The sequence below is a fragment of the Silurus aristotelis genome, assembly GCF_946808225.1.
Source record: "Silurus aristotelis genome assembly, chromosome: 2".
Taxonomy (NCBI): Eukaryota; Metazoa; Chordata; class Actinopteri; order Siluriformes; family Siluridae; genus Silurus; species Silurus aristotelis.
Window position 1 is genome coordinate 17,049,050 of NC_139575.1, and position 21,390 is coordinate 17,070,439.

At 36.0% G+C, this 21,390-nt stretch overlaps 3 protein-coding genes across 3 annotated transcripts; 2 read left to right on the forward strand and 1 right to left on the reverse strand.

Annotated features, from left to right (window-relative positions):
- The first annotated feature begins 509 nt into the window (after nt 1–509).
- Nucleotides 510–5,855, forward strand: ccdc36 (coiled-coil domain containing 36). Its single transcript, XM_083570407.1, has 7 exons — nt 510–712; nt 1,285–1,441; nt 2,360–2,499; nt 2,771–2,816; nt 2,911–3,001; nt 3,550–3,647; nt 4,203–5,855. Exons 1-7 carry the CDS (start codon nt 657–659, stop codon nt 5,220–5,222), a joined length of 1,608 nt encoding a protein of 535 aa, XP_083426533.1. The 5' UTR covers nt 510–656; the 3' UTR covers nt 5,223–5,855.
- On the reverse strand, nt 3,347–10,154 carry kbtbd12 (kelch repeat and BTB (POZ) domain containing 12). Its single transcript, XM_083570380.1, has 6 exons — nt 10,031–10,154; nt 8,488–9,687; nt 7,343–7,613; nt 6,973–7,123; nt 6,389–6,586; nt 3,347–6,244 (listed from the first exon to the last, which is right to left on the reverse strand). The coding sequence occupies exons 2-6, from the start codon at nt 9,567–9,569 to the stop codon at nt 6,075–6,077; spliced, it is 1,872 nt and encodes a 623-aa protein (XP_083426506.1). The 5' UTR covers nt 9,570–9,687; nt 10,031–10,154; the 3' UTR covers nt 3,347–6,074.
- Nucleotides 10,155–12,022: 1,868 nt separating this feature from the next.
- slc26a6l1 (solute carrier family 26 member 6, like 1) lies at nt 12,023–21,101 on the forward strand. The gene is made up of 19 exons (XM_083570408.1): nt 12,023–12,259; nt 12,390–12,529; nt 13,208–13,318; nt 13,571–13,746; nt 13,849–14,013; nt 14,120–14,272; nt 14,585–14,667; nt 14,805–14,952; nt 15,043–15,156; nt 15,245–15,322; nt 16,067–16,162; nt 16,368–16,474; nt 16,562–16,631; nt 16,901–16,993; nt 17,116–17,226; nt 17,455–17,856; nt 17,940–17,994; nt 18,509–18,651; nt 19,109–21,101. The coding sequence occupies exons 1-19, from the start codon at nt 12,120–12,122 to the stop codon at nt 19,130–19,132; spliced, it is 2,409 nt and encodes an 802-aa protein (XP_083426534.1). The 5' UTR covers nt 12,023–12,119; the 3' UTR covers nt 19,133–21,101.
- The last annotated feature ends 289 nt before the right edge of the window (nt 21,102–21,390 follow it).

Genomic DNA, 21,390 nt, shown 5'->3' on the forward strand with positions numbered 1-21,390 from the left:
GTACAATGTTCTTAATAAAGTGCTGAGGAGGTTATGAAGATAAATAGGAGATTTTCTGTCATTTCCGTCAAGAAAGTTGTACACACGGTAGTGTAACATCTCTGCCCATAATAAATTAACTACACACACCTGTGCATTTTCCAAGCACCTTTTATGTACTTCCTTTCTTTACTCACAACATAACACTTTATTCTCCTCTGTTCTAGCACCCTCTAGCGACGGACACTGGTAACAACCACAGCAATCCCAATACATGACAAGTAGAGCGCCATCTCAAAGCCTGCAGTGCATTAAACCCACACAGGAGGGCGCGCGCGCACACAGAGCCCCTCATCTAAAGTTACTTCAGGAGTTGCAGCTTCTACAAACTGCAGTCATTAAACGGTTTCAGACACATTCAGTGAGTTTTACACTATATAACACACGAATGCTGTTGTGTACCCAAATTATGAATTAGTAAGCACGGAGGGGAAATAGGTAAATGATAAATTAAACAAATAGCGGGCAAAGTAAACTGTAGCGAAGGTGCGCAATAGAGATAAATCTGAAATGCTAATAATAGCATTGTATTGCTAGCTAACTACTTTAGCCGATGTACAACGATAAATAGCGCATAAAATATTTTCTATGTATTAATTTTACAGGAACACGGACACATGAAGCCCAACATTTGGAATGTCAAGGATATTTTGAATATCTCAATGAACTCTGTGTAAGTCTGAATTATACATTTACATCTAGAGGATTATCAGCAAGTGACATACAGTATACAGGTAGTCGTCGACTTACGACCATTTTACTTTACGACCACAATCGCTAGCCGCGGCGTACGACAGTGCGTACCAGCTTCCGGCATCATTTTACAGTACTGTACATATAGCCTACTCTACTTACGACCGTCTTACGACCGGTCTGTCGGGCCCAATAGTGGTCGTAAGTCGTCGACTACCCGTATGGACAAAAGATTGTCGACACTAGACCATTAAATTCATATGTGCTTTTTGAACATCCCCTTCCACATTTAATCCCCATTTAAACTTATAATAATGTCCACTCTTCTGATAAGATGTTCCACTAGATTTTGGAGTGAGGAGGCCCAATTCATCCTTAAAAGCAAAAGGAAAATCTTAATACTGCACATTATATACAATTGTATGCCTTCAATTTTGTGGTAACAGTTTGGAGAAGAACCACATATGAATGGAAAAAGAAAATCAGGTGTATCAATAATTTTGTCCATATAGTGTATTAAACATATTGTTAATGAGTTGCATTATTTCATAGGGGTGCAAAAGCAGGGAAGGGAGTTGCTGCCAGTGACTACTCGAACCTGCCTGACTCCCAGTTTCTGTTTGGATCTCAAAACTGGCCTGAAAATTCTCAAAGCTTTTCTCAGGAGATAAGTGGACAGTCCAGGGGCTCTCGACAGGCCTCACAGGAGGTACCGTTTAATATACATGATCTGTGACTCTCCTTGTAAAAGCTACCTATAGAGAAGGTTAATGTTTTATTATGTAACTGTACAAGATATACGGTGACGTCTTCGCTACATGGTCTGTTCTGATGCAAACCTTTTGTTCATCAGTGAATCACTCTGTTTATTCATTTATATGATTGTTCAGACTTTCTTTTCTATTATGAGGCTAGGTTTGCTAATTATACTGTGTAAATTGTTCACACCCTGCACACCGAGCTCAGGTACACAAGCTCAGGATTGAACACTGGCAAACCCATACAGCTACAGGTCAACAGGTTCAGTTCATATTCATGTCAAACATCAGAACAAAGGAGAAGTGGCATCTTTGTAACTTTCGATCATTACCCAAATCTGTTTATAGTTTTTTTTTTTTCTTAATAGATTTTTGATAGACTTTATGAGTTTATACAGATACTGTAGGTGCAAAAAAAGAAGAAATATCCTGTAAGTAGAGGCAGAAACACCTCGGTGAAATGAGATGCGTTTCTGCTCAACATGGTTGTGAGGAGTATTTATTGAAGTTGCTATATCCTTCCTGCAGCTTAAACCAATTTAGCATTTTCACTGACCTCTCTTATCAAACATTTCTGTCATATGATTGCCTCATTAGATGCATGAATGATTTTTAGGCATTCCAAATAACGTGGAGAGAGAGAGTGTACACTTGTACTTGGTCACAGTATGGTGTCATGTCTTTTTGGATGATCTATTCTTTCAGATGCCAATTTTACCACTTTGGCTGTGCAGTTTGCTTCTTGTAGTTGTTGTAATGGTGAATAAAAGTAAAAGCCACACCAGCAAAGATGAAATGTAAATATAAACCCTTTATTTGAACTGTTCTTATTAAAAGGCTGTGCTGTGTTTTAACATTCATTTTAACAGATAAATGAAACAAAGGTGTCAGCCATCTATCACGCTAAACCAACGCTGTTTGGTGATAGCAAAGTATCCAACATTTCATGTGGTAGAGCCATGGGTATGTTAGACAGATTTGAAGAGGAGAAAAGAAAAGCCAAAGAGACGTAAGCGACTTTTATACGTACTTTCTGTCCCTTGTTTAAAAAATAAGTTTAATAATAATAATAATAATAATAATATTAAATCTATATTAAATATTAATATATTCAAATGTAACTAATTTAATATGCCATTAAAGCATAGTTAAAACATTTCCAATGGTACAAAAGATGTAAAATGGCATTCACTTTTAATTCCGAAAATATTGTATTATAAACTTTTAAAACCTGTGCTGCAATTTATGATTTCAAAGCAAATGTCTTCTGATTTATACAGTGAAATTCTCATTGGAGTCCGACAGTTGCATGAAAGTCTGGAAAATGTAAGTGATAAAGGTAGAGGTGCTTCTTAAGTAAGTAAATCGCATTATTTTATGTATGGCTTAGATATATTTATTTTTGTTTGTCTTTTATCAGATCAAAAAGTCTTTTCTGAACTGCATTGATGGAAGTTGTGACATAACCAGAGCAGCTGTGGCTGAAGGAATGGATCATTTAAAAAAAACAAGTACAAATGATTGTTTAATTTAATATTTTAATAGTGTGTTATATGTCTCATCTGTTAAAGACATTTGATGTTTTTTGTCCATCAGAGAAAATATAGAAAATCATTAAAAATATTTTTATTATTGTTTATGTTTAGATAGATTTGACTATAGAGTGCAACCTCGATACTCGCGGGGGTTACGTTCTATGACTCCATGCGAGTAACAAAAAAAATCACAAGGTTTTGACTCCCTCCTTTTACATATACATGTACTGTAAAGTAAAGTAAACTCAACAGAAACTGTGAATTACTTGTCATTAATTTTTTTATTTACTACTTTAAATGAATAATACATTAATTAAATAGTTTTTGAAAATATTTTATGTAATTTATTAGTCTGTTTTGAATGTTACTGTACATAGATTTTACATAGATTTGAACATATTTATTATATTTTCACATGTATAGGTCAACTCATCCCCATCAATGCCATTGGTGTCAAGTTTTACTTGTGTTTTTGTTTTAATAAAAAATTTTACATGTTCAGTGCTTTACCTTTTATATTGCAGTTCAGGAATATTTTACCACCATAAAGGAGAGCATTTCAAATCAGACTGAACTGCTGATGAGCCAGACGCAAAGAGAGATTAAGGACAATGAGGAGAAGGTAAACAATATCTGAAAGGGAATCTGAGATGTACTTATGATTTATTCAGTATGACAACTATAAAAATGCTTAAAAGGCAGGTGCTCCTTAAGTCATTATAGCTGGTTTGCTGCAGAAGCTGATCTTACAGTTAAATATCGGTTAGAGGCTTGGTCTTAGGTTAAAATAATTTTTTACTGGGTTTTTATTTTCAAAATGTAAAAAATATATTATATAAAAGTAAACCATAAAGCATTAGAGTGCCAATGATCTCTATCCCTAAAATAGAAAACTTGACATCCATAAATGTTAAGTAAACTTTCTTTAAAGAAAACTTTACCATAGAACAATTAGACATTTATTTGTTGAATAATGAATTCTTGTGAATAAGCTGTTATTATTGAACACTTAAAAGCATTAATATATAAGTGTGAATCGAAATACAACATTATTGTTACTGTTAAACCAAATTTAATATAATTAAAATATGAGACACACAGGAATTAACACATGGACTAGTTTCTTTTTACATCAGCAAAATTTGACTAAGGCTTTGTTTATTATCTCATTACCCAGACGTCATTAGCCCTAAAAGACTTGAGCTCACTCGTGTCCGGCCTCCAGCAGGATTTGGAATCACTAAAACTAGAACAAAGCAAAGAGCAGAGTCTGCTTACAGAGATTCTGTCTCTGCTTGGCACAATAATGACTATTCACTCTAGTGTAACTCATCCCAGCCCTGTCTGTATGATTGACAGCACTGTTCAGACATCACCTGGTTTGGTAGCTCAGTTCTGCTTTGGTTCAGAAGAAAAGCCTTATGAAAGCATGAAGATGTTTAGTCAACCCTTTAACTACTCAGTGAAAAAAGTAGACCAGTGTATTTGTCCTTTTAAAAAAACATCTCCAGGGAATCTTTGCAGAGGAGGATCTTTCCAGTTTGTAAGTAGTCAGCCTTTTGAGAAGCAACGGCGCATAGAAACTGAAAGGTCTGACCCTAATGGCTGGTCTTACCATCTGCGTTCAGTTACCAACAGTTCTCCAAGCCCAGTGGCTACGAGCGCTATCACTACTATTGTACAGGATCCTAAGAGGATTTACATGGCTAAAGCCCCAGTGCATGTAGAACCAGTAAAGTCTTTGATTGATATGAATACTAACAAGTCAGCAAACTGGACTGAAGTACCCAGAGAGAAAAAAGTGCCCAAGCGAGCACAAAGAAGTCAGAACTTCAGGAAAAAGAAGAAAGCGTTGATTTTGCCACAGAGGCGTGCTGCCCTTGAACATAGTCATGATGAGGACCAAGAAAACAGGGTGCCTCAGTCAGTGGTCAATACCCAACAGAGAACCAGCAAAGCTGTTTTAGCTAAACAACTACCACTGCAACAGCAATGCACGACTAGACTCATGAATACGAGTGATTGTGGACAACATCAGAATCCCTGGTCATGGTCTGAGAGTAGTAACAGCTCACAGGTGATTGTGGAATACAAGCCAACTGAATGGAAGTCTGTGAAGCCTGAGCAAACCTCTAATACTAGGCAGAGACAGAGGGTTACCTGGCAGCTCTTTGACTTCATTAGTGACTCTGATTAATTCAATGCATGTTACATTTGAGCTCATTCAAAAACACAAAACACACTTTTTTTCAAACTTAGTTCAGAATGGGTTTTTTTGTTTGTTTTCTGTAAAACTATACATTTAAGGTAATTATAGTTCCACAGTACATTTCTTCTGATTCCCAAAGACACTGCCTTCCATTTTGTCAATCTTATATGTGATGATTTTTAAGTTATATACTATGTGTGCATTTTTTATTTTTGTTCTATTTGGTGTATTTTTGTACTCCCCGTGTAGCCAGGAACTTAATTCTTACATGATTTTTTGAATATATTGGTTTCTGTTTTTTGTTTTGCATTGCAATGGCAAAAACATGGCTACAGTAATATTTAGACAAGAAAGGCAGTGTCAGATGTACAACAGAATTTACAGTGCAAAACAATGTTGTGAAGAAAGCATCTCTAATACAACTGAAGAATTCATTTATAGAGCATTATTATATTGACTGCAACCAAAGAACTTATTACTTGAGCATGCTAATTATTAAAAATGGCATTTTATCTTTAGTTGCTTGACACAGAAGTAAATGTTGTGAGCTTATTTGTCATCTTTTACATTCACATGTCATAAAACAGTTGTGTTCCTAAAAATAAAACGTTTAATGGCTACTATCTGTTTGCAAATGCAGTTCAAAATAGTCCATTAGTCTAAGAAAGATAAATCAGCACTAATTTGTACCAGCATGTTCACCTTTTACTTCAGCCTTACATGAATAAAACACAATCTCTATGTACAGCTGTGGAAAACTCAATTTTGTGAAAACACTTAAATGTGCAAATTCTTAAATGTATCTCTGCATTTGCTTTTCTCTTACATTAATATTTTTTGTTATTCATCCACCAAGTCTGATGGAGGGGGCATGAGTCCTCGCGGGTTAAGGTTCGCCACCATACACACATCATAACTGTCGTGCATCACAGCCTGTTTAACCACCACAGTCCACTCATTCTCCCATGGATCCAACTGCATTATATCTTTGGTGATGATGTCATGGCGGTCTAAAGAGATTTTTATGATTATAGACATGATAATTATTATATATTTAATTAACTTTTTTTTTTTTTAAAGTGAAATTGATATCTGTGTGCTGTTTATAGGGACAGAAAATGTACATCTTGATAAATGTTTAAATCATGCTTTACCTGCTCCTTTATAGTATCCACAAACATATAGTTTTCCATCCACTACACCAGCATTTGGTGCATTGCTTCGCAGTGATAAAAGCGACCACGGTAAAGGAGGGCCATCCCTCCAGAAACCCCCATCAGCATTGTAGATTTCCACTGCGTCAAGACAGCGGCGCGACTGTCCGCGATCTACACCCTCACATCCAATACCACCTGCAGGGCAGATGTCGGACTTTAGATAAGAAGAAAAATTAGAGCTGTTCCATTTAGTGTTCAATGCTTACAGTTGAACTTTACACAATGCAATTTTTGTTATTGCTTCAAAACCAGGTCAACAAATTAAATGGGAAAAAATTAGGGTAAAAGTTGGATATTTTTCACCACAATATTGACACTAATAAATACTAATAATAACAATGATACATGTAATTTGTAATTGCAATATTTATACTTTGCAAAATTAAGTTAGTGCACTGGTGTAGTATTTTAATTGAATATGTTGTTTTAATGTTTGTTGCCATGTTAACTTTGGTCTCAGTAAACTGTTACAAATAAATGTGTTTAATATTTAGTTATTTTATTCACTGTAATATACTCACCTACAACATATATCTCCCCATTGAGTGCCACTGCACTGCAGCGATATTTGGAATATTTCATAGGACAAAGCTCGTTCCACTTGTTGTCCTCTGGGTTATACACAAGCAAGCGGTTGCTCATACGGTCAGGCTCATCATCGGTATGATATGTCTGTCATTCACAAGACACGTCACAACAGGTGCAGTTTAATAGAGACAGAAACAGAGTAGAGTTACAGACTGACAAATACTTTTCTTTCTCAGTGTAATTTGATAGTGGAATAAACAAGCACTGTACATTTTAGTATTGTCTTTATTCTCACACACTTCAAAGACAATCCGAGTCAATGTCCGAGTGGGACATCTTAAAATCCTTGTAAAATACACTAACCTGTGGTGTCCTTCCCCCAAGCACATAAAGGCAGTTTTTCATCCGGACTACACTGTGATAGGCCAAGGGCATTGGTAAAGGAGCAGCACTGCGCCATGGACCGCCCTGTAAAGACCAGCGTGCAACACTGTTGGTGATGAGGTACTGATTCTTCAGCATCATCTGACCCCCTATAAGGTACAGGTTCTCACCCAGGGAACTCAGGGCATATGAGTCACGGTATTCTGTGGAACTCAGGTGCTTCCAACTACCCTGAGCTTCCTCATTATATCTAAAAAGAAATAATATTAATAAGTAAAAGAAAAGTATTTGAAGTCTGAATAAATCATTGTTTATACCATACTCTCAAAAGCATTTATTGAACGCAAATGATTGATATAATAATATTTTTTGACTGATTTAAAAAGATTTTAATGTCTGACTGCAGAAAACAATTTTCTGTCCCAGTAAATGAATCGGGGGTAGAGCGGGTAGTCAATTTTGCAAAGCAGAGCCCAATTCCCTAATAGGCTTTGCTAGGACTGTTTCTCAACTAACCAATATTAGGGTAGACTGCTAAAAATGCAGTCTTTTATCAGAAAAATGACATTAGTGGGAACAGCTATACCCTTGCTAATTAAGGTAGAGTTCAAGAGCTTTAGTTAATGTACACTGAAAACTCAGGACATAACAGGCTCTATTTTTTTTATTTTTTATTTACTACTGTGCACTTTTCAGTGTAGTCTTTTATTGATGTAGATTTGGCATGTTCTCACCACAGCTGCCAAAGTCTTTCTGTAAGTTTAAACCAGTCAGCATGTCTCCTCTTTCCTCTCTTTACAACAAAACATATCTGTCCAGCTACTGACTGAATTTATTTTGCACAATTCTTTGTAAAATCTAGAGATTATTCTTTGTGGAAACCAAGGCCACTGGACACTAACAACCATTTCATGGTTAGTGTCACTGTGGTCATATTTTTCCACCGTCCCGATGTTGTGAACATTAACTAAATTTCTTGACCTGCATCCACAGGAAAGTATTCATTGAACTGCTGACACATGACTGGATAATTGCATGAGGCAAGGTTTTCCTGAAAATGTGGACACTGAGTGTGTTATATGTGAAGGACATATTACATTATTTCATAATCATATGAGCCTTACTTGAAAATCTCCACATTCTTCTCCTTTTGTCTTGCCAACCTTCGTGGCCCTAATTCTCCAGCAACAATAATAGCATTGCGTTCGGTGACGACGCCTGCGCATACATATCCAAGGGCGTCACCGTATCGCGGGGAAGTGATAAACAATGTGCGGCCAGTGGAAGGAGCGTAGCAGAAACTGCGATCTGAATAGCTTCCGTAGCGTGAGCGTATTCCTCCGTTATCATTGCCAATGCAAAGCAGTAGATCGGTCGTTTCCATGCCATAGCGTAACTTCAGTCTTCGGGCTGGAGCCCCTGGATGCAGACCTGCTGCTTCAATTGCATCCTCCATCATCTGTAAACATTCTGCATCAGCCAGTAACGCTGTGTTGCGACGCAGTGTCTCCTTCAGGTAGCTGACACTCACCAGTGGAAGGCGAACCTTCTGTAGGAGTTCCGGTAGCTGACTGGCACGATTTTCTTCCCACAGACTCACACCGACTGAGCAATGTTTGACCCATCTCAGCACTAAGTCGAGAATGGTTTCTTCTCGGCTGATGTTAAGGTCATCTGAAGCTAGCAACGCTCCAAGTTGATGGGCCTCCAAATCCAGGACTTCATCGTTTAGACACACCTCTGTGAAGTGCTGACGGAGGTAACGCTGAGCCTGGTCTGCTAAATCTTCAGCCCCCAAATCCCTAGCATAGTAATAGATTCCCAGGCAGTTGGAGGCATCCATATTGTCAGTCATATAGATCTGGCAGCGGCTAAAGACATCATCCATTTGTAGTAGAAATGCGGCGACTGAGATACCCTGCACATTGTCAGGGGAAAGTTGAAGCTTGGAGCTGTACATGTATTCCAGTAAGAGGGATAAGCTTTGCGCTGGCATGTCCCTCAGTACCACTTGGCGGTTTGCACTCTCACGCAGGCCACAGGTAAACATGACCCTGAAATAAGGGCTAAAGGCAGCAAGAACTGACCGGTGACATGGGAAGCTGATGCCTTCGGCAATAAGTACCACATCCGTCAACTGTTCGGCTTCACGCATTCGATTCAGCTGTTCCAACAGCATCAGACCATGCTTAGCTCTCAGATCCATTCTGCTTCTTGAAAGAACTTCTTCTTTTGAATTGTTTTTTTTTTCCCACTTAATCAAGGTTTTTCATTAAACAACAGACATTCTGGAAGTCTTTTTTTAAAAGCCAGGGACAGTTTATCTGTCAAAATACAGAGCAAGACAAACTCAGCTGGTGCAGTTACTTGAGAGGACACATCTGTGACAGTCTGTTAGAGCAGGTTGTTGAAAGGTCAGAGTACAGAGATTGAACTAACGACACATTCTTCTTTACATGCATGATCATGTGCTACATTGATAATGCATATTTTTTTTTATATCATATATTTTTATTATATCTAAAAAATAACATCAAAATACCTGCTACTTAACAAGCCTTCAGGTTAAACAGAGAGAATTGTCCCTGCTTTTTCAATTACTCATAACTGAGTGAGAGAAACATTATTTAAACCGATAAGATCAGGACATGCACCGAAGAGCCGTACCAGAGATCTTCAAGCTTCAAGTGTTCTTTGTCTTCAGTTGGCAAGTCGTCTATTACACACTTCATACACACACTGTGTCTGTGACAGTGCAAGGAGGAGGAGGGAGAGTGAGAGAAATCTGTTTACTGAACCCTCTGTGCCCCATACTAAGCAACATGGCTAATAATAGACCATGATGTTTCAAATAACCAATGGGGGAAAGAAGTAACAGGATAGTTTCTAAATAAACAAGGATGGAAGTTGCTGTCTATTTAATTAACTATATATTTAGTGACCAGGTTAACAGGAGGACAGTGGGGGTTTTTTTTGTTTAGTTTTTTTTGTTTACATCCATCTTTCGATGTGTGGAATGGCCCTTCAGGCTGCAGGGTATCTGGGGATTAGATTTCACCCCTGTTAAAGTGATGTCAGGCCCTGCACTTGTGCTTGTGTTATCTTAAAGGAGCATCTCGTGCAAAATCAGTAGTTGGTTTAATGATTGAAAAAAATGGAAATATGAAATATTGGCTTTGAATATGGATTTAAATATGGTTGCCTTCCTCACATAACAGATAAAGAGACAAATACATACGTTTTTGACATGGTCAAAAGTAATCTGACCATCACATGTAATTCCCTTCAAAACTAGACATTATTTATTTGTATCTATACTACTCCAATTGCATCCAGTGTGGCTGTGAGGACTTGATTCAACCATTAGTGATGTCACACTGATGTCAAGGTGGGGCTCTGGTGTACACTCAGCCGCTTGGGTTTTTCTGATCCAATCTTGGCAAAGCATTCAGAATGCTTAAGCATACAAGGACGTTCTGAGCATACAAGGATATTTGCTGTAAACCTCAAGCTCACATATGATTTATCAGCTGTCCACATCATTTTTAGCCATCTAGTGAATCACAACTGATTCAACTGTGATCATTATAAAATAAGACTTATTTCTCATGTGATCACTACAGATTTACATTAATTTATTTAGTGCCATAATTTACATCATTATTATTGACATTTGTCCATACAAATTGTCCAGCTAAAAAATTATTTTACACATATTTTATAAGATTTGTGGAATGTGTCATACAGCGTATTTATACTTGCAATAACTGATACATCTGCCATTTTATTTAGCATTTTGTATTTTCCAGTAGTTTATTAGGCATAAATTACTAAATCTTTATAATGCTCTGTGTGTAAACAGGTGAATAATAAGTGAAAACGCCGGTCTTCCAGCCCCGGGTCCTTTTGTTAAAGAGGCTAATCTTTATACAGCGAGCAGAATTATTAATAGAAATATTAACCCTGGATAGTTTTTTTTTTTTGGACAAGTGTTGATGCAATAACCAGCACTAAGACAGCTTGTCCTTAATATTCAGAAAGGTTCAAAAATAAAGTCTGAAGGTTATAAAAAGAGAACATGATAAAAAAATGTGAATGTTTCTTTTTGATCATGGTAATATTTTTACTGTAGCAGTTTTGAAGTATAACTTTATTAGAACTAAGCAGGTATAAGGTCTATAAGGTATAAAATAATATATTTTGAGCTTTAGCTAGTTTTGCTGGTGTGAACACTTGCACCGATTTATGTTTAGTAGAAAATGATGAGTCAAAGACGGATGGCTAAGTTTCCCTTCCTGTTTCCAGTGTTAAGATTATTAATTCATTCGTGTGTTACCTAACATCCGGGTCACTGAAAGAGAAAATGATGACTAGAGCACACTAGTGGAAACTTGAGAAAAAGCTGCATCAGCATAAACACAGGATGAACTTTACAGTAGAAATTAAAAATAACATAAACTTTATATTTCACAATTGTGGAGTATGTAATTATGGGGTCGTTTTCTTAATATAACATTGTGTGTCTATTAATGGATTTTAATAGTTTATAGATTTTATAGAGTGTTTAACATTTTTATCAAGTAATAATTAGCCAAAATGTCAGCCCCTTTTACTACGTCTTCCTCATCTTATTTAAGCTCCTGTGAGTGTACCTCACCTGCTAGAAACCTGAGAACTCAAAAGGGTAAAATCAGTGGAGTATAGGCTAAGGAATACATTTAAGATTAGCTCTCTGAATTAGGTTTGTGGTGTAATTATGATCAGTAGGAAGAATAGCTTGAGGTACTGTGTGGAGAGGGAGATTCTGGACGAAGAGAAGCTGGAGAAGGTAGCTAGGAGATTGGAACCTTCAGAAATTCATATTCCTTTGTTTCATCGCCTGAAAAACTCACTGAGGTGAGACACATTAGAGTATTAGTTATACTGTAAAAATATGTATGAGTTCATATATTCAGTATGTAAGTGAATATCATTTTTTTCTTGACTTTTTTATCCAAATTCTCTTCTCTCTTTATCCCTCTCACAGATGTTCTATTCCCAGACTAAAGCGAAGAGTAACAGGTTGTTTACCTGTGCTTTACTGGTTACCACGTTATTCCATCCGGGATTATGGCATACCAGACCTCATCTCTGGCATCAGTGTGGGCATCATGCACTTGCCACAAGGTAAGAGCTTGTAATTAAAAATGATTTCCTCTTAATTAATTTATATCCTTATGAAGAATATGAGAAAGGTCAAAACATTAAAGCGACTGATAAGAACGATAAATACTTCAGTGTCTTATACAATCATTGTTATTATTTTATGAATAAGTGACAATCAATAAAGTTTTGTTTAATTTCCTCAACATTATGTGTAACGTCACAAAATACAGTTTTGGAAATATTATTTACAGAAAATATTATAAAACAATCACACATGAAACCATGATTAAAGTCTTTAGACGCCATGAATATTTTTCCATAGTGTGATGATATTTTAAATGTGTAACATGAAACAAATACGTTTATAATTCCTGCAATATATTGTTACACCAGGGTCAGAAAAATTCTTGAGTATTGCTTTGGATGGGCATGACTGCATTGTAGTTAGGACAAAAACGGCTTGATTTAAAAATAAATATAAACAAAATAAAATTGAAAACATTTTCCTTCTGCTAATTGAGTTTCAATGGTATGTTTTGGTGTCTATCAGCATTAATTATTCTCAATGGAAGCTCCTTACAAGATTATTAAGACTATTAAGTGGTTATATTAGGTGTAATATGAAGAATATTAAGTGTGTGTGTGTGTGTGTGTGTGTGTGTGTGTGTGTGTGCGTGTGCGCGTGCGTGTGTGTTATAGGAATGGCATATGCATTGTTGGCTTCACTGCCACCAGTGTTTGGACTGTACAGCTCTTTTTATCCTCCATTAGTTTATTTTTTCTTTGGGTCCTCCAGACACATTTCTGTAGGTGAGCAATCTATTTATACGTTATGACCATGAGAATGATTTGTAAACTAAATCAATTTCGCTTCATTTATCATAAATGTATAACTAATTTTCAATAATGATGTGAAAATATTACACATGATACTAAAATTAAGCATTAAAATGGAATTGAAAAAAAATAATAAATTGGCTACCACACTTTAGGCCTTAAATTGTCTACATTGCTGCTGATTCATTGTCTAAGAAAAACTTCCCGTTGTTTGTGTGTTTGCAGGCACATTTACGATTCTCAGTGTTATGGTGGGTAGCGTTATTGAGAGATTGGCTCCTGATTCCAATTTTCTCATCTTTAATGGCACTAATGTGACAGAGGAGGTGAATGTCACTGCTAGAGATCTTTATAGAGTACAAGTTGCTGCAGCCACTGCAGTGTTAGGAGGACTTATTCAGGTTCGCACACATTTCCAAAAATATGAGATGTGCGTTTTATCCATGCGTATTCACACTCATCATGTGATGCTATAGAAACGTATTTTCTTAATTCTGTTTCAGGTGGTCCTGGGGTTGGCACAGTTTGGGTTTGTGGGTACATATCTTTCAGAGCCTTTAGTAAGAGCATACACTACAGCAGCTGTCGCTCATGGAGTAGTGGCTCAGTTAAAGAACATATTGGGAGTGTCTCCAAAACGATTCACTGGTTCGTTCTCACTGATTTATGTAAGTACTTAGATTTTCACCCTCTTTGTTGCCATGCACAAATCTTACAGACCTCTTCAATTATTTTGGGCAAATCGACCAGACCCTGTTTTTTGTGTGTATGCAGACCCTAGTAGACGTGTGTAAGCAGCTGCCCAATACTCATTTGCCTACTCTGCTGGTCAGTGTTGTGTGTATCATAGTTCTCATCATTGCCAAGGAACTGAACAATCGATTCAGAAAGAAATTGCCTGTGCCAGTACCAGTGGAACTCATTGTTGTAAGCTATTTTTTTTATTTACATTTTTCATTCATTCTTAAATTATAATTTATGGTATCCCTGTTTTTCTATAGTTAGTAACTGGATGGTCAGCACACTTTTGTCTCTTTGTTAAATGTATAGCTATTGGGTATATTTTTCAGTGCTCACTTAGGGACAGTTCTAACTTTACCCTACTATACACTGTATAGGAAAGACCAATATTTCACCCATCACTCAAGCCATTAAACACTGTGTCATTGTGTGTTTGTGTGTGTGTGTGTGTGTGTGTGTGTGTGTGTGTGTGTGTGTGTGTGTGTGTGCGTGCACTAGATTGTGGCAGGTACACTGATATCATTCCATGCTCATCTGAATGGGACCTATGAAATTTCTGTAGTTGGAGATATCCCAAGTGGGTAAGTTATTTTCTATTGTAACAATAATATATTTATTATTTTTTAGCTAACACCTTTCATACTGTAAGTGCTGATAATTCTTTAAACCATATTTAAGTTTTCCATATGATTGTTATCTATCTCTTGGTATCATTCAGGCTTCAGCCTCCAACAATGCCAAACCCCAGTATCTTTTCTGACGTGATAGTGGATGCATTTGCCATAGCCATTGTGGGATATGCAATTTCCATCTCTTTAGGCAAAACCTTTGCTCTTAAGCATGGCTATAAAGTGTGCAGCAATCAGGTGAGGTGACTTGCCACCACTAAGCTGGGAATGTTAATTCAGCCAAATGGTTAAAAAAAAAAAAAAACTTTTTTTCTGTGATCTTTATAGGAGTTGGTTGCTTTAGGTCTCAGTAATGCAGTTGGAGGCTTTTTCCAGTCTTTCTCTGTTTGTGCTTCTATGTCTCGGAGTATAATCCAGGAGACTACTGGAGGCAGAACACAGGTGAGACATGCACACTTAGCATACTTAGCACAGTCCCATCTTCTGTGTATAGACTGATTTTGTCTTTTTTTTGTTTATGCTGCTGTAGATGGCAGGTGTGTTCGCAGCTGTAATAGTGCTGGTGACCACATTGAAGTTAGGAACACTGTTTCAGCAGTTGCCCAAGGTACATCTCAAATATTATTTACGTCTTTAAGCTATATAGGTGTATATCGTGCACAAAATCTACGGTTCGGTATTTACCTCGGTTTTGAAGTCACGGTTAGGTTAAGTTTCGCTACAGCGGGGGGAGGAAAAGCAATAAAACAGTAATTTTTTAATTAATGCGGTTTATTATTATTAACATTTTCTATCTGTAAAACAATTTAAAATAAAATGATTAAATTAATGAAATAAAATTTAATACATGGAAAAACATGTAATTAAATAGTTAATTTGTTAGACCCCATTTGGGTAATACAGTTGTGTATGTAAGTGTGTGTGTGTGTGTGTGTGTGTGTGTGTGTGTGTGTGTGTGTGTGTGTGTGTGTGTGTGTGTGTGTGTGTTTTACATTTAATATAACATTTTCTAAAGATATGATCTACTTAACTTTAACAAATGTCTTTATTCCTTCCATCCTTCATTACAGACTACTGTATGTAGTCAAAGAAGTCATTACAGACTCCTTTGATATGCGGAATTGTCAGGATTTCCTCCTTTTAAGAGAAATTCTTTAAGCTGGACATAAATTGTTAAAGAATGCGCAAAAGTAATGTCATGTTATTGTACGGAGTGACACTGCTAACTAGTTTCTTTTTTATACCCCTTGCATTTTTGCACATGTCAAGTTTAAAAATAATAAAAAAAAAATGCTGTGTGTGTGTGTGTGTGTGTGTGTGTGTGTGTGTGTGTGTGTGTGCTTGTATACAGGCAGTGCTGGCTGCCATCGTGTTTGTGAATCTGAAAGGCATGTTCAAGCAGTATGCTGATATTGTGACACTGTGGCGTAGAAACAAGGCTGATCTGGTATTAATCTCCAACAATATTACACATTCCATTAATATAGTGCCCACACCTGTTTCTATATCTGAATGATTAGTGACTCTTATCTCTGTGATGTTGAAAGTATGATTTATTTTGAATCTTTATCATATACTCTATATTTATGTAGTTATGCTGCATTATTTAAATCTATTATTTACATTTATTTGTTATATATATATATATATAGTTGGTATGGTTGATGACTTGGGTGTCTACTATTCTCTTTAATATGGACATGGGTTTGGCAGCCTCAATTGGCTTTGCCCTGCTTACTGTTATCTTCAGGACACAAAGGTGAGACACTGCACTGCCCTGTGCCTAGATAATGTTTTGTCTTACTAGTGGAATGACTCTAAAATAAGTGCTTCTTTGATTCTACAGGCCTCGGTACTCTGTCTTGGGTCATCTTCCTGGTACTGAGATTTATTTGGACATGGAGACACATGAAAACGTGAGGCGTGTCTATATTATGTTTAGATTGCTTTATTTCGTTATGTTTATTGGACTTGGTGTTTGAATCTCTTTATAAAATGGTTGACAATTATAAAACTTTACTTGTCCAGAAATACTTCTTCATGACTGTGTATTAGGTTTGATTGATTTTTAAGGCATATTTTGTTTTACTATTAAAAAAAAAACATTTGTTTGTGTGTGTGTGTGTGTGTGTGTGTGTGTGTGTGTGTGTGTGTGTGTGTGTGTGTGTGTGTGTGTGTGTGTCAGGTCAGGGAGGTTCCAGGCATCACAATATTCCGCTCTTCAGCCACGATATACTTTGCCAATGCTGAACTGTACCTAGAAGCCCTCAAACAAAAGGTGCACATTTGTTTTTATTTATACTAATAATCTAAATGTATTTCTAAACAACACTATTCATATTTAGCTTTTTTTTTTTTTTTTTTTTTTTTTTTTTAAATATGCTGCTTTTGTAATTAAAGTGTGGCTTGGACATTACTAAAATGATCACCTATAAGCGCAGAGAAGAGGAGAAGCAGAGAAGAAGAGAGAGGAGGGCAGAAAGAAGGGCAAAGAGAGCAGCCAAAAAACAGGTGGGGCAACACACTAAATCTCCTGAAAGGCCACAATGCATCTTTTTTTTTTTTTATGTCAAATGTATGATCCCACACTTCCATGTATATCATTAATGAAACAGAAGTCAAATTACTTAAAAATAAACTTTTAGCTTTAGGTGCTAGTGTGTTTTAAATATATTTTTTTATTATTACAATGATTTTGATCAAATATTGTATATGATATTCTCAAACCTTTCTCCCCAGAAACAAGCTCTCAGAGCAGCATCTCAGCGCTCCAAAGGATGCATCTTCTCAGTTGAAGAAGGAGCAGAACATTTTAAAGAAATGGGTTGCGATATCATCCCAGAAGACGAATGGAAGGACAGGAAAAATGACACCGTGTTTGTCATGCCTGAGACCCCTCATAACAGCTGGGTGTACCTGAAGGGAATTGACCCTGAAACAACCACACTAGGGTCCATGTCAGATCTGCAGGATGAGGACATCACAACACTGGGGTCCAGCAGTGAGGATACACTCAGCAGGGATCTGGAAAGTGTTTCTCTAGGTTCACTGGGAAAATGGACATGGAATATCCATTCCATCATTCTAGACCTTACTCCAGTTAACTTTGTTGATACTGTGGCCATCAAGACCCTGAGAGACGTGAGTGTGAATGACACTTGCAATAAAAATACACAGTAATAAAAATGACAGTGATACAAAAAATGTTTCTCTGTTAATAACAGATATTCCATGACTTTGGAGAGATTAATGTCCATATCTACATTGCAGGCTGTCAAGGTAAGTAGAACCCAATCTGAAAATAACTGAGGTTGGATATTTACAATTGCATCAAAATTTCAATACTGTACAGAAGTATTATACTTTGTTTTTGGCCAACATTTTTTATATATTTTTTTTTAATTATTTTTTTTTTACAAGTTTTAGTCTTTAATAGTTGTTAAATGCACCATCTGAAAAATGGGAAATTCCAGACCACATATCTTAGTTTTTATGTTCTTTAATGTAGCTATTTTCATGAATTAATGTGTCTTAGTTTGTGCTTTTTCAATAAAGAAGTATTTCGTTTCAACTAGTAATGAAGTACAGTTTATGTCAAAGTACATCAAGCTAATTTATTACAAAAGTACAAAAATCCAAATTCAGTCCAGTTTTACATTTAAGTTTTTTGCCCACAGATTTTTATTTCAGTGTGTCCTTTTGTGTAGTCTTATTTTTTTGTTATGTTATATACTGTATAATAATAAATGTTGTGTATTTTTTTTTTTTATTATTGTCTTGTCTGTGTGATTAGTTCCAGTCGTGGAGCAGTTGGAGCAAGGTGGCTTTTTTACTGCCATTTCCAAAGAGCATCTCTTTACTACAGTGCACGATGCAGTGATATACTGCCTCAAACACCATGGTGCAGCAACTCTGCCAGGCTACGACACAGCAGTGGTGAGCTTTACATATATAATACATACACCCAAATGTACAGTAAAGACTAATTTATTTATATATATATATATATATATATATATATATATATATATATATATATATATATATATATATATATATATATATATATATATATATATATATATATATATATAGAGAGAGAGAGAGAGACAGACAGACAGAGACAGACAGACAGACAGGGGAGACCTACAGGCTCTAATTGCCACAGATATCCATTACTGAATTACACCCTAGCATTCAATTAAGTGATTTTATACAAACGGTAAAATTATTTTACCGAAAATCCTTTTGTGTCAGAGGTTTTTCAGAGGACATTAAAGTCAGAGCAGCATCAAAGAAGTTTTACAGAAAACTTGACTATAAATGTGCAAATACACTGTAAAACACATTTTATAATCAAACACTAATAATCATTTTTTATTTGTCATTTCAGTGTATGAGCAACACCAGACTCTGAGATATTAACTACAGTGAATTACATCTGCAGCAATCTGTTTCTGCTGCTCACTCTCATACACACACACACACACACACACACACACACACACACACACACACACACACACACACACACACACACACACACACACACACACACACACACACACACAGTGGTGCTACCACTATGAACTTTATACCTGCATGTTTTTCTGCTTTGTGTACTTGTCAAATACATGTGTATGGATAACTAGGTCTTAGATTTTTTTAGCATGTTAATAATGCATAATATTAACTTATTAGAAAAGGCACATAATTTTTCATTTATATTTATCTTTATTATTTCAAAAATTAACATCATATATGATTAAACAAAATGACTGACTGCTTAAATTTTGTGAATTCTGAAAACATTGCAGCGATGTTATAATTACAATAAATAACACGTGAATAGAGCTGGCCTTGGATGCAAGTGAAATAAACTTCAAGGCTGATTAAATAAATAAGAATAAATAATCACAACCCCTGTACAGTGTATGAGTTTGTTCAAGCATTAGTTTAGACATGCGTTGATCAAACAGATGTAAGATACAGATCATGTCAGCTGAGATATGGTGTTGGACCACACATATTATCACACATCTTAGGTAACAAGTTTAAACTGAATAATTGACTCAAAACATAAAACTATTGCCAACTGAGGCTAATGACATCTGTTTTCTCAACTGGATGTAAAAGCAAATAAGGACTGAATCCCTTTTATCCAGTGAAAACTCAAGTGAACATTCTTTTACACTCCTTAGGAGGTATTGTAGTGCATAAATATGTAAACAAATATTATAAAATATGGCTGCATTCCAATAAATAAATGAACAAATAAATAAATAATGGTGCTTTCAGTCTTCTACAGTAATGGTTCTCAAAATTTTTTGCAGCCAGGAATTTCTTTATCTGTAAAATAAATTTAGTGGAGCCCCTTAGTCCAGATTCAATATGTGCAATTATACTTTGTCTACTTATTAATGCCTTAGAGCTTCTTATTTGTATCCTAAAGAATTATTGAGGATATTATTGAGGTCTGGAAAAAAAAAAGCCATTCAATAACTTGATATGCTTTACAAACTCTTTTTTTTTTTTTGAGAACCATGTTCTACAAAACGTAACAGTAACGAAACATCGTCTTGCCTTTCATTGCATAAATATCAAGGCTCTTGTCCCTGAATTCAATCCAATGTCTAGGGTGCCTGTCTGGACCTTGGGAACTGTTAGGTAAAGCTTGACTCAGTCCGGAATGTGGAACACAGGATGTGAAATTAACCTCATGCAAGTAAATGACACTGTTTGTATAAAAGGTAAGAACCTGTGTGTCTCTGGATGTGTGCTAGTGTGAGTGTGTACATGCATTTTATTTGCTGTGCGCTGCTATAAATGATATCTGTTTGGAAATCGTATACATAAGGGTGGGCACCTTACTAAAACTCGATTTTTGGTTCAGTTTTGTGGACTTTATCCCTGAGGAAAGGGAATTTTAAGGCCGACTGTATTTTCTACAGTTATTTTAAATAGATTGTGAAACCTACCTAGGTTTTAGATTTCTTAGAAATCTAAGAAATCACAAAAATAAATTGGACAATCTACTCAGCGATATAAACATGCTGCTCTGGTTAAACTTAAGTACAGTGACTTTTGACTATAGACCATGGTGGGGCAGGATGACATTAACAACATAGACTCAAAAAGATTTTAGTTGACTTCTGCCTTACACTGCTGCCAAGTGAATCTTTTTTGCGTAAACCTGTAATAGTCAGTATTAGAGTTGACAAGACTTCGATAGACATTCAATGAGTAAACATACACATCTTGGAGTGCCCTAAAAGCTACCGCCCCAGCACCCTAACAGACAAACAGCAAAAAGAAATACAATAAAAAGAAAGAAAGAAAGAAATAATAATGCGTATTTTTGATAGCGTATGTTTACAAAAAATAAATAGCATTTTAAAAGATATATTCACAACCTAGTAATTACAAAGTTAGCTATATTAATATGTAGACTAAACTCGTTAATCACATCCTTTCAAATCAGGGGAAACCTATTAGTCTTCGATGTATTACATAAAAAAAAAAAAAAGAAAAAAAACCCGGCCTTGATAACTCTAACCCAATACTCTTTTTGGGGACTGTATCTACCCATTTCCTCAATATCGTAGATCGTTTAAAATATTTACTTACTATTTCATAAGAACTTTAAATGTATTATTTTGTGAATTGCAACTATAA

What these genes read in the sequence shown, in the direction of transcription:
- ccdc36 (XM_083570407.1), top strand. Translation starts at nt 657, where the DNA reads ATGAAGCCCAACATTTGGAATGTCAAGGATATTTTGAATATCTCAATG. An exon ending in CTCGACAGGCCTCACAGGAG is followed by an intron (nt 1,442 to 2,359) that starts GTACCGTTTAAT and finishes TCATTTTAACAG; the next exon opens with ATAAATGAAACAAAGGTGTC. An exon ending in TTAAGGACAATGAGGAGAAG is followed by an intron (nt 3,648 to 4,202) that starts GTAAACAATATC and finishes CTCATTACCCAG; the next exon opens with ACGTCATTAGCCCTAAAAGA.
- slc26a6l1 (XM_083570408.1), top strand. Translation starts at nt 12,120, where the DNA reads ATGATCAGTAGGAAGAATAGCTTGAGGTACTGTGTGGAGAGGGAGATT. An exon ending in ATAAAGTGTGCAGCAATCAG is followed by an intron (nt 14,953 to 15,042) that starts GTGAGGTGACTT and finishes TGATCTTTATAG; the next exon opens with GAGTTGGTTGCTTTAGGTCT. An exon ending in TAGAAGCCCTCAAACAAAAG is followed by an intron (nt 16,994 to 17,115) that starts GTGCACATTTGT and finishes TTGTAATTAAAG; the next exon opens with TGTGGCTTGGACATTACTAA.
- kbtbd12 (XM_083570380.1), bottom strand. Translation starts at nt 9,569, where the DNA reads ATGGATCTGAGAGCTAAGCATGGTCTGATGCTGTTGGAACAGCTGAAT. An exon ending in AAGAATGTGGAGATTTTCAA is followed by an intron (nt 7,614 to 8,487) that starts GTAAGGCTCATA and finishes ATTTCTTTTTAG; the next exon opens with ATATAATGAGGAAGCTCAGG. An exon ending in TGGGGAGATATATGTTGTAG is followed by an intron (nt 6,587 to 6,972) that starts GTGAGTATATTA and finishes TCTGCCCTGCAG; the next exon opens with GTGGTATTGGATGTGAGGGT.